Raw genomic sequence first — 19,277 nt, 5'->3', positions numbered from 1 at the left:
AAATGATTAAATGTCTTGATAAATGTTGAAAATCATACCATAGGGTTAGTTGTAACAAAATCCCGGGGTTTGTTGTAACGTGTTACAACATGCCCCAAGTTATGATGTAGATACCTACGTTTTTCGTTTGTTTTAGAATGAGAGTGTATAAAAGAAAGTCAGAGCGGGCAACACAAAGCCAAGAAGTGTACGAGTTAGTGGCAGCTGAAGTTTTAGAAAACAAATGCAGTATTCGGAAAGCTAGTCAGACTTTCGGATTATGTCACGTCTCTCTTTATAGATACATGAAGAAAAAGAAGAATAATGAAAGATTAAGAGTTGGTTATGTTAAGCCTAGAAAAGTATTTACTGCAGAAAAGGAAGATAAGATAGCTTCGTACCTACTCAAGTGCGCCGATATATATTTTGGACTACTTCCTATAGAAGTAAGGAAACTAGCTCACCAATGCGGTGTGCAGCTTAGTGCTAAAAACATTCCTCCTTCTTGGCATCAAAATAACATGGCTGGTACTGACTGGTTCAAAAATTTTATGCGCAGAAATTCCCATTTATCTCTAAGGACACCAGAAGCGACCTCTTTCAAAAAGACTAATGTTAATTCAATCTTTGAAATATATCAGTTTAATGCTTCTCGAATATGCAACATTGATGAAACAGGGGTCACAACGGTTCAAAAGCCTAAGAAAATAGTAGCTGCTCGTGGCCAAAAGCAAATTGGAGTTATCACATCGGCTGAGAGGGGAACTCTTGTAACACTTGCTTGTGCCTCTAACGCTGCGGGTAATTTTATTCCACCGATGTTCGTTTTTCCCAGGCTTAAATATTCTGAAATGTTTATTCGTGGTGGACCTCCAGATTGCATTGGTGCTGGTAATTCCTCTGGATGGATGACCGAAAAAGAATTTATAATTTTTGTGGATCATTTTATCAAACACCAAAACCCACCAAGGAAGAGCCAGTTCTGTTGCTACTTGATAACCATAGCTCACACGTGAATATTGGAGTAGTTGAAAAAGCCAAAGAAAATAATGTCATCATGTTATCGTTTCCCCCGCACTGCTCTCACAATTTGCAACCTTTAGACGTAGGATGTACGGTCCTTTTAAAAATTACACAAATAGGGCACAGACAGCATGGATGCACAACAATCCGGGGAAAACGATGACAATATATGACATCCCAGGTATTGTGAAAGAGTCGTTACCACTTGCCCTGAACCCTACTAATATTATGAATGGATTTAAAGCTTCTGGTTTATAGCCTTTGAATGCTAATATTTTCCAAGACTCCGACTTTGCGCCACCTTATGTTACTGATCGTCCAGATCCTACACAAGAGCCAGATGACGTAAATGTCACAGATAATATATCTTTGAATCTTGAAAATCCAGAACTATTAGATTCTGTCCCTGAATTAGATATAAGCACCACGGAAATTATAAGCCCAATCGAAACTGCAAACGAACCAACTCCGAGTTGCTCTGGTCTACAAAAAACTTTCTCGCCATCGAAGATTAGACCTTTACCAAAGGCGCCACCAAGATAAACTAATACAAATAGCATACGCAAAAGAAAATCTACAGTATTGACGGACACTCCTGAAAAGGAAGCTCTATAAAAAGAATATGAGGAAAAGATGAAGAAAAAACAGAAAAAAGATAACAAAATTAGAGGAAAAGGAAAGGGGAAGGGAAAAGGCAAAGGTAAATCAACAAATAATAAAACCGGAGTGGACAGAGCTAAAAAAAAAGATTTTATGTTCAGATTCAGAATCTGAAGCAAAAGAATGGTATTGTTTGGTATGTGGTGAAGCTTACACAGATACAAATAAAGAAGATTGGATAGAGTGTATCATTTGTAAGATGTGGGCACATGTAGGATGTGTTACAGGTGACATTATATCTTTTATTTGTATTAATTGTAACTCAGATGAAGACTGAATTTAATTATAATGAAACCAACCAAATGTTGATTCTTACATAAGTATAATACTTTGTTAGATAGCTATTAAGAAGAGATAATTACGAGCATACCTTAAATAATTCAATTACTTACTGTGATTTAAAAGTGCCATGATGATTATAAGTAGTGTTTAACTAAATAAAACTGTTAATTACTTAATTTTTAAGTGTTGATTACTAAAAAAATGTATTTGTAAAATAATGACCAATAGTTATGGTATTATTTTTACTTGATTTGGTAGAGGAAGAGTTACAGTATTCATCCATCTTTATTTAGTTGAAATTTAATCAATAGATTTCAAGACATATTAGTTTTAATGAAAACTGTTACAACAAGCCCCTTGCTCCCCTACAATGTATTTATATGCTGTAGCGAACTATAAAATTAAGAGCATTACATATAAGTTTTTGGTTGTAGGTCATGGACAGAACGAGGGAGACTCGAGCCATGCAGTTATAGAAAAAGCAATGAAAAAATCTCTGTAAAATGAACCTATTTACGTCCCAGCCCTTTATTCTGCAATTATAGGTGATGCACGGAAAAAAGGATTCAAGTTCTGCGTCCATGAAATGTGTCACGGGGATTTTAAAGGTCTTAAACATCAATAAATCAATCTCAAACTCCGATTTTAACACTAATTTTGATAATGGTGAGAAATTCAATTTCAATGAAATTTGTGTCATTAAAGTTGACAATAATGATCTAGATCACTTTTTTTTCAAATCGTCTTACAAAGATGAACACTTTAGTTCAGTTGAAATCCGCAAAAGGACGACAAGAAAACAATTCAACAATCTCAATGAAGTTTCACTTGAATCCGCGTACACGGAAGCCATGCCCATCTCAAATAAAAAACACGATGCTTTACTGTCTGCTCAAAAATAAATCAATACCTCTGGTACATCATGAGTTTTACCAAAATTTGAAGCCTGAAATTGATGAAGAAGACTGAAGAAAGTATAATTCTTTTTTGCTTGACTAGGTCTCAAACAATTGAAGACACGAGTAGATAAAGGTGTCATGTAACAATTTTTGAAAAAACGCGTTTTTTGATCATACGGTTATTACATGGTGTGTTTTTTTATTTTGGCACGTTTTTAATTCTATATAGCCATTATTTCTTTTGATTTCGAGATGATGAAGGTGTTATGTTCAATTTTTCTATAACAGCAAAGTGGATAAAGGTGTCATGATCACTTAACACCTTTATCCAGTAAAAGTGAGTAAGTTTGCTACCTAATATTTTCACATGACACACTAATTTGAGGTTATGTTGGATACTACTTCACCGACTGCACGGATCTTGATTTAAATTAATTCTGTGAAAGTGTAGTTTTTTAAGTGAAAAATTTGCAATTTCAAGATTATGTCAAGGGGAAAATACATCGTTTCACTTGTAAGGCATGAAGATGGAGAAAATACCTCTAACGAGAGTAAGAAAGACTTTTGCAACCTATGTATATGTGCATGTTTATTTAAGTAAACCATTTACAATAAACGAAATAATAAATTATTGTTAACATTAATGAACTCTTTCAGATGACAAACCTTCCACAAATTATGAAATCAAACATTTCGAAGAAACAGCGAATGTTCCTGTGAATCTCAATGTTTCCAGCGTAGATCATGGTAGGTTATTTTTCACATTGAGATAATACATTATTTTGTTACTATTAATAACACATAATATCATTTAAGGTGATGACAGATCTTCATCGCCTGCGTCTTTTGAGGAAGATGTAACATCCGGTAGTGAGTATATAGTACCTGAAAATGAGAAGAGTTCTAGTGAAGAGGATGAAGAAATTTTAAACCATAAAATTTTACACGAAAGTGCTAAGTTCCATGTTACCGCTGACAATGAAGTTAACAATGATGTAAATAGCGACTCAATTTTTCTACTAAACAGAGAAAATGCCAAAAAGAAATTGTTTGAATTAAAAGAGAAAACTTCCAAAAAACGTCTTAGGAATTTCGATCAGTGGAAACGAAAAAAGGCAGCTATATAAATATTATTCTTTAGACATTAATGCCAAAAATTCATTATTATTTAAGAGCATAGGTATCAAACCAGTTGCGCGACACAGAAGCAATGTAAAAGCTCCGAAAACGTATTCATTTACCTACTCTGTCACATTCAACAAAAAAAAAAATGAAATGGTATGCCGGGATGCATTATGCTCATTGTATCAGTTTAGTCGAAAAAAGGTTGAAGTTATTCAGAGGAAATTGAAAAAAGGACAGTGTGCCCCGACTCCTGATAAGAGAGGACATCATTCGAACCGTCCACACAAAATAGCTAATGATGTTACAGAATGCATTATTAACCATATACAGAAATTTCCCTCGGAGGAATCCCATTATTCACGAAACAAAAATCAGTATAAAATATATTTATCGCCCCAACTTAACTTTACTCGAATGTATAATATGTACATTGAAGAATGCAAAAATCGAAATCTTGAAGAAAGGTTTTTCGTTAAACTTTCTTCTTACTATAACATTTTCTCTACTAAATTTAACTTATCTTTTGGCCAACCGAAGAGCGATACATGCAGCGTTTGTGATTCGGGGCAGAATTCCGAAGATCATACAGAAAACTATAAATCAGCCTTTGCAGCGCAGAAACGAGACCGAGAAAAACCTTCCGTTAACAAACAGACATGCTATATTACAATGGATTTACAACAAACCATGCCACTGCCTAAACTGTCAAACAGTAAAGCTTTTTATTTACGCCAAATGTGGCTGTATAATTTTGGTATCCACTGCATTACATCAACAGAATCGGAACCATATTTTTTCAATTGGACACAAGATGTAGCTAATAGAGGAAGTACTGAGATATAGTCTAAGAGCCAGCTTAAATCTGACAGTACATATTTTACCATATCTGAACTTTCGTCCAGTGAGAGTCCTATACCCACTAAACAGGGAATGGGTACTAGCTAAGTCCGGCCGCGGTGGGTTTGGGGTCTCTCAGGTGAGCCAGGTAAGAAAATTTAAGAGATTTTTAAAGTATTTTACGACGTCTGCCCTTTTAATATATTATAATATACATCTCTAAGAATTGAAAAATAACAATGGCTGCCGATTTTAACGGTTGCAACACCGCGGCAGCCGCTTTTCAAAATTTGAAAAAAAAATTTTTTTTAAACTATTTTACGGCGTCTGCCATTTTTGTATATTATTTATCCATCTATTTTAAGCTAATATTAAAAATGGCTGCTGTTTTATCCGGTTGTTAGTATCTGGTTTACAGTAAAATCTTACCTGCAATCCGTCCATAGAAAACATGTAGTACAGTAAGAATAGCAGTTCTCACTCTCTTTCTTCTCTCTCTCTCTCTCTTTTAACTTATGATATAGTATTTTCGTACTCTTTTTAGTCTAATATTCTCTTCTTCTTTCCTAGGGCTGAGTGGTAGGGATATAGTTCCTTGTACTAATACAAAGGCACATCTGGCCCAACCGTTCCCAACCGAATATTTTTAGTTCGTATCTATTTCGCTGCAAAGTTACACGTTGAAAATATTAAAACACACTACCGTGAATAAATTAAAGTTTTCATTTTATTTATTGATTATTAATTCTATACGGGGATTCCTATTTGGGCTACCAACGAGTAAACATCGATTGTTTACCGTTCGTTTAGATGGGCAATTAATAATATACCAATTTTTACGGTGTTGTGAATAGTAAAAAAATCTGGTTTTCACCAGTGGCGGACCATTAACACAGTTTTGTCCAGTGAAAAGTAGTTTCAGAAACCGTTCACCTTACATATATTGTTCTCCAAGTTATCTAAACTTAGTGAATTACACATCATAAACACAGTCAATTCGATTAGTACTTCACCTATAAAAGCAGCAAACCAATTTCGCATGCTACTATTTACAAATAGCGGCCAGGGACGTATTCCAAATTCCGGCCAAATCAAATCAAATTTTAATGATGTCTTCAATCAATAATACACAGTCAGACACTCCCACAACAGTCATCAAAAGCTATTCATCAGCAGTTAACCAAGCTGTTTTTCCAAGCAAACAACAAGCAATCGTTTTTTCCGCTATCAAAAATGCCAAATTACAAGATTACCTTATCCCATTAGGATCAATCATTCAACCAAAAAATATTATTTTTTCATCAAGGCTTTCGAACAATCGTGTCTGTATGTACTTGGCAAACAAATCAGTTGTTGACAACTTCATGAACAATTATGGCTCCATAACCGTCAACGGCGAAAAACTAGTAGCTCTTCGACTCATAACTCCGGCTGATAGAATCATACTTTCCAATGTAAGTCCAACCATCCCTCATCAACTGCTAACAGATGAAATATTAAAATTAGGTCTAAATCCAGTTTCTCCCATGACGTTTCTAAGAATCGGTGCAACATTACCTGAGTATAGTCACATCCTAAGCTTCAGAAGACAGATTTACGTAAGCCCTTATACGCAACAGCTTCCAGACTCCATACTGATTGAATTCGAACAAACCAGCTACCGAGTATTCCTCCAAAAAGATGGACTAACATGCTACAAATGCAAAGCTGATGGTCATATAGCCTCACAATGTATCAATAGCTCCAGCCAATCAGAACCTAATACATATAGTTCAACATCAAATATTCAACCGCTTTCGACTTCCCAAACTCTTCTTACAACCCCAATCCAAACTCTTCCACCATCTTCGTCAACAAATAACATCAATACACAAAAATTGACTTCTTATCCAACAACAGAAGACTCTTCACTTAGTCAAGAGACGCCCGCAACTTCAACGAATATGGAAGCAGAACCGGATACAACAGACATTCCCAAAATCACAAACAAAAGGCATATGGAAGACACCCCCACACCCGATAGCGATAATAACATAACGCCCGAAAAATTATTCCCTAAGCCAAAACCAATACTAAAAAAGAATAAATCGAGCAAGAAACAATCAACAATATCCTGCAAAGAGTTCATCGAAAATCATTCGCCACCTTTCATTCTGAACTACGACCAATTAATTGTTCTACTAGATAATGTAACCGGCTCACTCCAACCTGTAAATATAGCTCTAGATTTCACTTCTGACCTCATTGCGCTTACTACTATGTTAACCGAAGTATATCCCTACATAAATGACAAGGCAACAAAAATGAGAATCACCAAACTTAAAAAAAAGATATTTACTCATCTTGGCCAAGACTTAATTGACCCTGAATCTGATTCATCTACTAACAACTGATTTGTCGCACATAACCCTCTCAAATTAGTCCAAAATTCAACTCAATTCTACAATGGAACATAGATGGTTTCTACCATCGACTTGGTATTTCAATTTCAATTCTTCTCCAAAACTCGTAATAATACCAAACGTGCTAGTGGAGGAGTGGTAACTTTAATAAGCAAATCTTTACAAGCAGATCACTTCCATGTAAACTCAGATATCGAAGCCCTTGTAGTAAAACTCACCAGCCATAAAACCTCTTACATCTGTAATATATACATTGCTCCCGACTCAACAATAGAATACAAAGACTTAGAAAACTTACTAAATCAGATACCAAGTCCAAGAATCATTATTGGAGATTTTAATGCACATAACATAACCTGGGGCAGTAAATCGACAAACTCAAGAGGTCACATACTAGAGAAACTCATTGCCGACATTCCACTGAATTTTCTGAATGATGGAAGCCATACTAGGTTCAACATATCCACCGGAGAAACTTCTGCTATCGATTTAAGTCTCTGCGACCCAGCACTTTCTGCCAATCTATCATGGGAGGCTCTCTCGTACTCCTATGGAAGCGATCACTTTCCAATTATTATCGAAAATCGCACCTCTCCAGGAAAATGTTCACCAAAATTCTCACCTAAATGGAGAATAAATTCTGCAGATTGGACATCCTTCAGTAACCAGATTGAGCTAAACATGGATAGCTGCGATAATACCAACGATGTCCAGAAATGTGTATTGAACTTCAATAAAATCATCTTGGATAGTGCCAGCCAGCACATTGGCCAAACAAAAGATATAAAAGGCCATACTCCAGTCCCCTGGTGGAATCAAGATTGCGAAAAAGCTATCAGGGAAGCAAAAGCAGCGTTGAACAAGTACAGGAAACACAAAACTCTCCAAAATCGCGTAGAGTTGAAAAAATACAAAGCAAAGGCACAACTTGTGATCAAACAATCCAAGAAAAAATCTTGGCAGGAATATGTTTCTGGAATAAACTCCTCCACTCCAATAAATCAAGTCTGGACCAAAATAAGAAAAATGAATGGACATAGTTCAAAAAGCACTATCCGTAGCATTAAACACAATGATCGTTACTACTCATCCACAATAGATATAGCCAATATTTTGGGCCAATCCTACCAAGAACAATCGTCAACTTCAAATTTCACACGCGACTTTCTCAATTACAAGGCTCAAATCGAACAAACTCCCATCAGTTTTGAAGATACACTGGATAACCCTTTAAACCTTCCTATTACTATAGAAGAACTTGACAGCTCCTTAGAAAAAATGAAAAACTCGAGCCCAGGTCCAGACAATATTCCAGTCATATTTCTCAAATATCTACCACCTTCAGCAAAACGGCATCTACTGAAGCTTTTCAACAAGATATGGGAAGATAAAGTATTCCCTTCTTTATGGTCTGAAGCTATTATTCTACCATTTTTAAAATCTAAAAAGCCCAAACAAGAAGCCAACTCGTACAGACCTATATCACTAACTTGCTCAATGGCAAAACTGCTAGAGAAAATTGTCAACCAAAGACTCATGTGGCATCTCGAAACTTCTAACCTCTTAATCAAGGAACAAACTGGTTTTAGACCAAACTGCTCAACTCTTGACAATATTGTGGATTTGGAAAGTGAGATCAACGAGGCTTTTGCCACCAAACAGGTATGTGTAGCCATTTTCTTCGATATCTCAAAAGCATTTGATACCTGCTGTACTCCAAACATTCTGATGCAACTACGAAGATGGAATATCACAGGAAATTGCCTAGCTTTCATCAACAACTTCCTTGCCAACAGAACATTCAAGGTTCGGGTTGACGACGTACTATCTGATGCTTACCGCCAAGCAAATGGAACCCCACAAGGCTCAGTTATCAGCCCTACTTTATTTCTGATTGCCATCAACAACATACTCAATAATCTGAAAAAACCACTGAAAGCAAGAGTCTTCGCAGATGACCTAGTAGTTTACATAAAAGGAAAAAATATAAATACAATATCTCTATTTATTCAACAATTCATCACAAATTTGGAATTATGGTCACGTCAATCCGGTTTCAGGTTTTCTGTTACCAAAACAACAGGTGTGGTATTTAGCAGAAATCGTTCATATACTATCCCAAAATTGAAACTTTATAACCAAAATATCAACTTTAAATCATCAGCAAAATTTCTAGGAATGATCTTTGACCATAAGCTTACCTGGAAAGATCACATAGAGAAGTTAGTCCAAACATGTATGAAGCGGCTTAATATAATGAAAAGTCTAGGAAATATAAATTGGGGATCGGACCAAACAACGCTACTACTTATATATAAAACGCTGATTAGGTCTAAAATAGACTACGGCTCCATAGCTTATGCATCTGCCAGAAAAACTGTACTTCGCAAACTCGATGTTATCCACAATACAGTATTAAAAACAGCTTCAGGCTCGTTTACAACATCCCCTAATACCAGCATTCGAAGTCTTCTTGGCGAACCATCATTAAGCTACAGACGCTCTATATTGAGCTTGAATTACGCGGCTGCTATATCCACTAATGCTAGAAAACCAGTTTACAATAAGACATTCAACAACATATATAGAGATCTTTTTGATAAAAAACCGCATCTATCTAAGCCATTCTATGCCAGAGTTAGAGATCTTCTTCAGAAATTTAACTTAGAGCTCCCAACTATGTTTCCATCCACTGTCGAACATCCAGCTCCGTGGACAATCTCTACCCCTCGCTGCCATACTAACTTGACCGGGTTTGATAGGGATACAAATCGCCATGAAATCTTTACAGAACTCAACAGGATACTGCATAACTACATTGACTTCAACATAGTCTACACGGATGCTTCGAAATCGGAGGCAGGAGTGGGTGCTGCAGTAGCGACCGCAACTGAATCTTACAGCATAAAACTCTCCCCTCACACTAGCATATTTACGGCAGAACTCTATGCTATCTTTCATGCCCTCAAAGTAACTACCTCCTTCCCAAATCCCAAAACCCTAATTTTAACTGATTCCTTAAGTAGCATTCATTCCTTGAAACATCTCTATCCCAAGCATCCAATATTACAATCAATCAAATCACTGCTTCACAATATCCAGAACGACAAGAAATCTGTCGATTTCATTTGGATTCCTGCTCACATTGGTATCAGAGGCAACGAAGAAGCGTATTGCGCGTAACGCAATCGTAAACGTTAATGCTGAACTCATAACAAAGTGCGTGGTGAGTGACGTGAGAACACTTATTCGGGAAAAAGTTCACAACCACTGGCAACAAAACTGGCAGCGATCGCAAGACAAACTTCGCGAATTTAAATCAACAGTGACACTGTGGAAGTATCCAAAAATAACACGCAGAGCACAAGTGATTATTACTAGACTTAGAATAGGGCATTGCAAATTTACGCACACTTATCTTTTCAATAATGACAATGCTCCTATATGTGATTCATGTCAAGAACACTTAACAGTGAAACATTTCCTGATCAATTGCACTAAGTTCGACACGTACCGGCTAAAATATAGACTACCCACAGACTTAAATATACTCTTAGGTGTAAACTGCCCAGTCGATAAATTGTTGGGATTCCTAAAGGACATTAATCTACTAAACAAAATCTAATATTGTATATTGTTATATATTGTTATACACCCCGCTAATCACCTTGGGTGGAAGCGGATTAGCTTGAATTAATAATAATAATTCTATACGCGGCATTAGTGTGACGTCACAAACATTCTTTGTATCTAAACAAACCTGGTAGCCATACTATTTTCCATTTGTGTCTAGATTTTTGATTATTTAAGCGTTTTATAGGAGTTATTAAAGGAAAAAAATTGTTAAAAAGTAAGTAATCGTATTCACTTGATAAAATAAAAATAGTTATAATAATTTAAATTGACAAAAATACAGTATTTTCTCATTTTAAAAGCTATATTTTAGGTTATGCTCACTGGATTAATGTATACTATTGGAATAATATTGAAATATATCAAATTAAATAATACTGATTATTTGTTCTAGTGTCATCATCGCATGTTTTAACATTATCTGCAATAGCAACCTTTTTTAAGGACAATATCGCCCAACTACAAAGAGGTGAAAACTCTTATAGCAGTGGCAATGTGAAAAAAATGATTTTCGATCCTGCTGTTTCCCCTGCCCTACTTCGAGGTGAAGTTTCAGCCAGTATGAAGAATAGAACTTATAATGTTGAGGTGAATTTTGAAGTCATATCAAAAAGATCGTTGTTATTTTGCATAATCATGTTATTTTTCAGGTTTCCATTGATTACGAGGATGGTATATTGGATGTCACCTGCTCCTGCCCCAGGGGACAAGCAGTATGCCATCCCATGGCAGCTGTATGTTTTCATGCACACAACAACATCAGTGTTACTGACAAAACCTGTGTGTGGAATCAGCGCAAACCTACTGGCGATGGAGAAAAAATTGTGAGGATTAGTGATCTCTACAAACCAAAATTTTCTAATTATCAGGCTTTTTCGAGACCAGCATCAACCCAAGAAATGGCAGATTTTAGGAATGAATTAGGATACTCTAATCCAGTTGGATTTACATGGCTGTTTATGCCTGAGCAATCACAATTGACAAGCATAATAAAGAATATTGAAGATATTTTATATTCACTAGAGTATACACAGGCTACTGACAAAGAGACATTTTTAAAATCAAAATGCTCAGTAGATATCGATACTATAAATAAAGTTGAACAAATAACTAGAGGACAGTCAATTAATGAAAATTGGCTAGTTGCTAGAAAGTACAGAATAACTAGTAGTAAATTTGGCTCTATACTGTCAGCCTGCAGGAGGAACAAATTCTCAAAATCTTTATTTTCAAGCCTACTAGAAGGGTACGAGCTGGATGGTATACAAGCGATAAAGTGGGGAAAAGAACATGCAGTGACAGCAATTGCTGTATTTCAAAAAATTACCGGATTATCAGTGGATCCAGCCGGATTTTGCATGGACTATTGTGGATTTTTGGGTGCTAGTCCTGATGGGTTTGTTAGCGAAAGATGCTTAATTGAAGTAAAGTGTCCCTTCAAACACAGAAATGTTGGAAAATTGAGACCAGTGTTAAAAGACCAAAACTACATAGTTTACTTTGAAGAAAACTTGATGATAATTAACGAGAATCATCACTATTATCACCAAATACAAGGTGCGTTACATATTGCTGAAAAGGATATGTGCTATTTAGTAATATTGGTACCAAGTGACTGTATCATTGTACGAATTGGTAGGAGTGAACAATGGACAAAAAATTTAAATATTTTAAAAACATTTTATATTTCAAAATTCATACCATTTATTTTATCGTAATAAAATATTAACAGAATTCTGAATTTTTATTCATTTCCTGCAAAGGGAATTAAATTGAGAGAAAGTTTTGAATTTAAATGATTAACAATAAGCTATTTAGAGTGTGAAAACTTCAAACACTACGTCACTTTTCAGAGTTTCTATCCATGGCTCTCAAATTTTAATTGCCCTTAAGGCATTTTGTTTACAAAAGTGTGACTACATATATTCTTCTCAATTAATATGAAAACACATATAAACTGTCTTAATTATGTAATCGTAAGCCAATGATTTACATTTGATAAAAAGGGGAAAATTAAGGTTCAGTAAAAAGAACTGTTTAATAAAACTAGCTATAATAACTTTATTTGTAAGTAAAACAACAGATTTAAAATAACAATGTATATATTACAGACAAGTTGATACAATGCAAAGATAAACATGTTTTACAAGTTAAATAGGTTCATAACACTTAAAAACTATTTATACAAAATCTAACGATATGATCAATCTTTTGAATCCCTTTATAATAAAGTTGTCCAACTTCTTTAATTAAAGGATACTGCAAGTTTGTTAAAGCCCCTACTACCTGAAACACAGCATCAGCATGTGGTAACAAAGAATGTGGAATTAAATTTAATATATTGAACACCTTCATTCTCCTTATAGCACGCTCCACATGAATCCTTGCTCGAGCAATGCATTCAGTTTGATGAACTTGTTCTGTAGTGAATTGAGGAGTTGTAAGAAATGGGGGAATGTTAATATGAACTCCGGGAGGCATTAAATCTTTAATTAGGAATCCTTTATCTGCCAATACCAAGTCTCCAGGTTTAAGTTGATTTAAGATTCCACAATCTTTGACAATTTTTTTTGTCTGATGTTGCACCTGGATATAAACATGATAAAAATGTAGCTACACCATTTGGTGCAACACCTACTAATCCTTTGCATGTATTTCTATGCTTATATGAGCTGTACGTCAACTTCTGGGAAGACCTACTTTGGCGATTTATACAAGTATAAACTTCCGTACAATCTATTATAATTCTACAATTTGTGAAACTACTAAAACAGTTTGGTAAGCACAACTGATTTTTACTTCTATCTGGTATTTCAGACATGAATTGTTTGGATAAAATTTCATGCAAGGCATGCACCCATGTTGTTACAACATTTGAGACTGTGCCTTGTGAAACATTAAACCTTACTGCTAAATCTTGATGTGGAAAATTTTGTTCCAATTTCATCAAAGTCATGAGCAGCTCATCAATTTTTCTCATTTTTTCTACCTTCCATTTAAAATAATATCTTATTTCATTTTTTTCCAACAAATGATACAGAGCCATGAATACATCTGTTGTAGGCAAACCAGTATATAAAATGACCAAATTATTATCACTCCTAATATGATCAAAGGAGAATGTTTCTGATAAGTGAGAGAGACTACCTGTAGCTTTTTCTAGACTTTGTCGTAAGAAATAGTTTTCTGCTTCTGTCATAACATGATTGCTTTGAGAGAAGTCGTCTGTTTCTTTTGACGTAGATGCTTGTGGTTCAATTTGCAATCTGCAAATGGATAAAACAATAAATAGAAATGAAAAAATCACTAAAGGTATCTACTTACTCCAACCCATCTTGAAGTGGTCTTTTCTTTTTCTGGGGATATTGGTCGTGAAACATTTTTCCTTCATTGTGTAAAAAAATGGTTGGCCCATTTTCTTTTTTTCCATCTACAAAATAACAACTACACAAAAAAGCTCCGGGACCTGGTTCTGTTGTTCTTCTACAAATATTGTGAAAAAATAAAATTTTAAACAGTTATAAAATTCATCATTATATACCTTGTTAGCTTTATCCATTTGCTTCTTACTTTTGGATCCTTTGGAAATCTATAAAACTTACAACGCTCTCTGACATTGTAATGCTTACAGCTAGGTGCCCAACACTGCACCATTATTATTTAGATGAAAAACGCTAAAATTAGATATAAAACATGAAAAAAGAATTAGAATTGTTATTTTTGTAAACGAAACTAACTGTTTCTGAATAATTCCACTTATAAATAGAAATTCATGAAAACTCATCAGATATTTTAGTAGGTATAACAAATCACATTTTTCAGAAATTTTATAATTTTCTTAAGTATACCGTGAAATTATTTAGGAAGGTTGATTTCATTCACAACGACTTGATTTCGCAAAATAAAAGTTCAAACTGTACATTTTATCTAAAACAATTATATTTAACAAGATTACAATAGTGAGGTTAGGTTAGTTTTATCTTTTTATTCAAATTATATGGTAAAACGTACCTGTTTTGATTGGAGTCGAATATATACTTTAGTAAACGTCCTAGTGAATGTATACAAGTTAAAATAATTTATTTTTTTTCGAATATAAGGAAATAATAACTGATCTAAAATCACAGCTATTGTATCTAAATGGACGATATGTTTGTTTAGATACAGTTACAAATTGTGACGTCACCACTAATACTGCGTATTCCATACTTTATCAGTATGACTGATAATTTAAAGTGTGTGATTTGTGCCTCGGAAAAAGACGAGTAAGTGCTTTTATTTTCTAAAGAATCTTTAAAAAAGTGTCGGCATATTTTAGACTTACGAAAGCATCATAACCTAAAATACAAAGATATAATTTTACCTGCAGATCTTTATGACGGTGGATATCATCGCAGTTGTTATCGGGTTTTCACAGCTTTGAAGTCGAAGTTTTATGAAACGAAAGGTACAAAAATAAAAGATGTTGCGTCATCAACATCTCAATCTAATGCATTATCAACAGAATCACAATCTGCTCAGCAGCCGTCAACGTCAACAAACAATTCTGTGATTGCTGAAACCGTGACTCAAGATATTAATTTATGTATCGAATCATCTGCATTAAATGTTGCAGTACAGAGTAATAATCCTCAACCGGATAAATCGATGGAAGCAGGATTTGTTGACGAATCTGACTTGGTAAGTTTACAAACGGACATAGCTGTAGAAAATGAAACTCCAATTCTAAAAGGCACCATTTGTATTTTTTGTGAGAAAAAAAATAAAAAATTTCATGGTAAAATGGAAAGTTTACGTAGTTGTAATTCTGATCAGTTTCAAGAAAGTATTATGAAAAATCTTAAACAAGACACAGACTATTACAATGAAATGTTGGGTAAACTAAAGAATATTACGAGTAATAAAATACACTACCATGAAAAGTGCCGAGCAGATGTCCGAAATAAAAAAAAATTCAAAAAAGTCCTGTTAAAACATCGTGGCATATTTCTCGTGAATATCACCAAACTGTTTTTCAGGAAATATGTACTATGGTTGAAGAAAATGTCATTAACAAAGGACGTTGTTATTTTCTTTCATTTCTGCATAGGCAATACATCGATTATTTCTGCGACTTAAGTAATGATATGGGACATACTTTAAGTTCAGTAATTTCATCACAACATTTAGAAGAAAAAATTCGTGATAAATTTGCTAGAAATATTCAAATACTAATATCCGGTAATAAAAAAGTTATTGCACCGACAGGCATTACTTCTATAGATGAATCCTTATTTGCTCATTTGCAGCCTCGATCTTGCACAAAGAAATAATGAACATTGAAAAATCAAAACTTCCAGACAATTTAAATAGTCAAAAACTGATCTAAGGAGAATGTTCAGTTCCGTCAACCCTGTCAGATTTTATCGCTTCAGTTATTGGAAGTTATTTTCGAAAACGACAAAAAAGTGACAATTTCAAACGTCACGTCAATTCTGCATGCCAAGACTTAATTTACATGACTCATAATGAAAACCTGAAAACTTCCAAACATATCTGTTTAGGTATGAGTTTAAAAAGCCTCACTAACAGCCGTAAAGTAGTTGATATCATTAACCGCTACGGACATTGCATTAGTTACAATGCAATTGAAGAACTTGAGACTGAAGCTACGTATACATCGACTTCTCGAGCTGGACTGTGTCCAGAAGTCATCGATAGAACTAATAATTTGTCGGTAGGTGTTGCATATGACAATTTTGATAGATTTGTTGACACAAAAACCGGCAAAGATACTCTTCATGATACAGTCGGGATAATATATCAAAACATCGATCCTAACCTCGAAAGTACGGAAGATGTTCAAGATGTTGATGATTTGCGAGAAGTCAATGCTAAAAAACGTCGAAGACGATCTTTCCAAGCAATTGATCCAGAATTACCGTTTTTTGTGAAGAAAAGTAAAATGAGCAGTGGTTTTCAACCAGAAATCCCTGAAAATCAAGAAGAAAATATTATCGTACATCAAGATCGGTACAATCGTATTGATACTGTTTGGATGCTTAGCCATGCTGCACGTTTACTTAATATTCCAATGTGGGCTGGTTTTAATAGTGCTGTAACGAAAGATGATAATCCTCAGCAACTAATATCTTATCTCACTCCAATTAATGCATCTCCAACAGCTCACCCAGTAGTTTTAGAAACAATGGAGCAATGCATGAAAATTTTGGAAGAAGTTAATCAACCTTATATGCAAGTAACATACGACTTAGCTATAGCAAAAATCGCTTTTCAAATTAAAGCAACGGAGAAAAGTCCAAAATTTTCTAGGTTGTTTATACATATGGGATCTTTTCACATCATGCTGTCTTATTTTAAAGCTATTGGGAAATTTATTGATGGTTGTGGATTGTCAACAATTATGGTAGAGAGTGAGCTGCTCGCGAGTGGGTCGGTCGCAAGTTTTCTAGATGGCAAACATTTTAACCGGTGTAAGAGATTACACCCTATGATGGCGTTAGGTTTGCAAATCTTACATTTTCGATCTTTTTTGGAACAGGAAAATATCGATATAACTGATGATATATTGCAAGAATTGCAAAGATTGCAATCTTGCCAAACACCAATATTTATTATACACGACGAAAAGCTCAAAGAATTGTGTACAAAGTATGCAAAATTTGAAGAACAAACTATCCATGGTGAATTTGGTAAAACTACTCAGTTTTATATGGTGTATGTTAAGCTTGTACATCATTACTTAACTCTTAGCAGAAGTATACGTTTGGGAGATTTTGATTTATTCAGAAATATTCTACCACGAATTATCAAATTATTTTTTTCTTTTAATCATCAAAACTATGCGAGATGGACGGTTACGTATCATTACAACCTCATGAAAGTTGCTGAAACTCATCCTGGGCTGGAAGAAGATTTTAAAAAAGGGTTCTTCGGAATTAAACGTACAGGAAAGCCATTTTCGAGGCAGCCAATCGACTTAACTCTAGAGCAAACGATCAATGTGGATGCTGCTAGGCGACTAACTGGAATCACTCATTTGACAGATTCTATCGCAGCTCGTCAACGTTGGGCTCGTAGTCATGATATTCGATCAACTATCACTCACGTTTTTGAAGAGATAGGCATTAATAAAAAACAAGATATTTCAGCAGAATTACAGCCATCAAACATCAAAAAAAGTTGCGAGCAACTGGAAAAATTTGTTACATCTTTTAATCAATATATCAATCCATTTAGTGCCCAGTTACCTCCAAATCAATTGTTCAACATTGCATCAGGTAAAGCTGCTTCAGCTCAAGTAGATAACTTTCTTTTGAATGTTGAAAAGATTGGTGAAGATCTACGCAAAGCATTCATTTCTGAATGTTCATTAGATATTAACCGATTTGACAAAACAATCAAGAAAAATCCAGTTCACAATTTTTCGAGTCAGTTGGACAAAAAGAAAACCGTCAAAGTGGGTGGAAAAAATAAAGAAATCAAAATACAGCGGGATTTATTCGGACGCATGTTGGGATTGTCAATGGACTATAAAATCGATATCCTCAAAATTTTATCTTATCCAATAACTCCCGTGCCTCTTTCTCTGTGCCATTTGGATGGAGGAATTCATAAAACAGATAAGTCAGCGCTTGTCAAATGTCTCGAGGCAAAAATCGACCCTGGTGATCCACCATGTCACGCTGATGTGTATTTGATCGACGGTTTCTTTATTCTACATGCTATGAAAGAAGTACCTAAGACATTTGGTAATATTTCAAAGAAATTTTTGCAAATGATTACTAAGTTTCCAGCATCCAGAATAGATGTAATCTTTGATCAGTATTGGTACCCTTCCATCAAAGACAAAAAGCGGAGTCTTCGACATGAATCAGCACTAATTGATTACTCGATTTCTGGACCTGATCAAATCAGACCAAATGATTTTATTAAAGAAATGCGAAATACCAAGTTCAAGGAAGCTCTTATTGAATTTTTTATTGTGCATTGGGCAACGGATGATGTTGCGCCGTTTATTGGAAATAAACTAATCCACTTGAGTTTTAAAAACTGCTATTCATATAGATCCAATGACGGTATAGTTGAGTCAAGTATCGTAGCAGATTTGTGTTGTAAGTCTCATGAAGAAGCAGATAGTAGAATTATTTTCCATGCTTGTAGCATTATAGATCAGTCTAATATTGTAATTAGAAGTTCAGATACTGATATTTTAATAATCATGCTGGGAAATATGGTTAACGTGAAAAATCCTTTTTCTCACATTTGGATGCTAATCGGGACGGGTAACAACGAAAGGTTTATTGATGGATTAGGCCAAGCAACGGGGCAGCCTGTATATAGGGTTTCGTGACACAAATCTTAACAGGTAGCGAGTGGTGCCAATCGATAGAGTAAGTTGCCCCCATCAAAACAGTATACTTTTAAACTCGAGAAA

General features: G+C 34.8%; 1 protein-coding gene across 1 annotated transcript; it reads right to left on the bottom strand.

The window, feature by feature from the left end:
• Nucleotides 1-13,009: 13,009 nt before the first annotated feature.
• On the bottom strand, nucleotides 13,010-14,494 carry LOC130896561 (uncharacterized). The gene is made up of 4 exons (XM_057804741.1): nucleotides 14,382-14,494; nucleotides 14,165-14,323; nucleotides 13,479-14,106; nucleotides 13,010-13,426 (listed from the first exon to the last, which is right to left on the bottom strand). The coding sequence occupies exons 1-4, from the start codon at nucleotides 14,492-14,494 to the stop codon at nucleotides 13,010-13,012; spliced, it is 1,317 nt and encodes a 438-aa protein (XP_057660724.1).
• Nucleotides 14,495-19,277: the final 4,783 nt, after the last annotated feature.

This window comes from Diorhabda carinulata, chromosome 7 (genome assembly GCF_026250575.1).
Source record: "Diorhabda carinulata isolate Delta chromosome 7, icDioCari1.1, whole genome shotgun sequence".
Classification (NCBI taxonomy): Eukaryota; Metazoa; Arthropoda; class Insecta; order Coleoptera; family Chrysomelidae; genus Diorhabda; species Diorhabda carinulata.
The sequence above is the reverse complement of the archived record's forward strand: the minus strand, read 5'-3'. Positions and strand labels throughout refer to the sequence as shown.

What these genes read in the sequence shown, in the direction of transcription:
- LOC130896561 (XM_057804741.1), bottom strand. Translation starts at nt 14,494, where the DNA reads ATGGTGCAGTGTTGGGCACCTAGCTGTAAGCATTACAATGTCAGAGAG. An exon ending in CCACTTCAAGATGGGTTGGA is followed by an intron (nt 14,107 to 14,164) that starts GTAAGTAGATAC and finishes ATCCATTTGCAG; the next exon opens with ATTGCAAATTGAACCACAAG. An exon ending in GAAATACATGCAAAGGATTA is followed by an intron (nt 13,427 to 13,478) that starts GTAGGTGTTGCA and finishes GTTTATATCCAG; the next exon opens with GTGCAACATCAGACAAAAAA.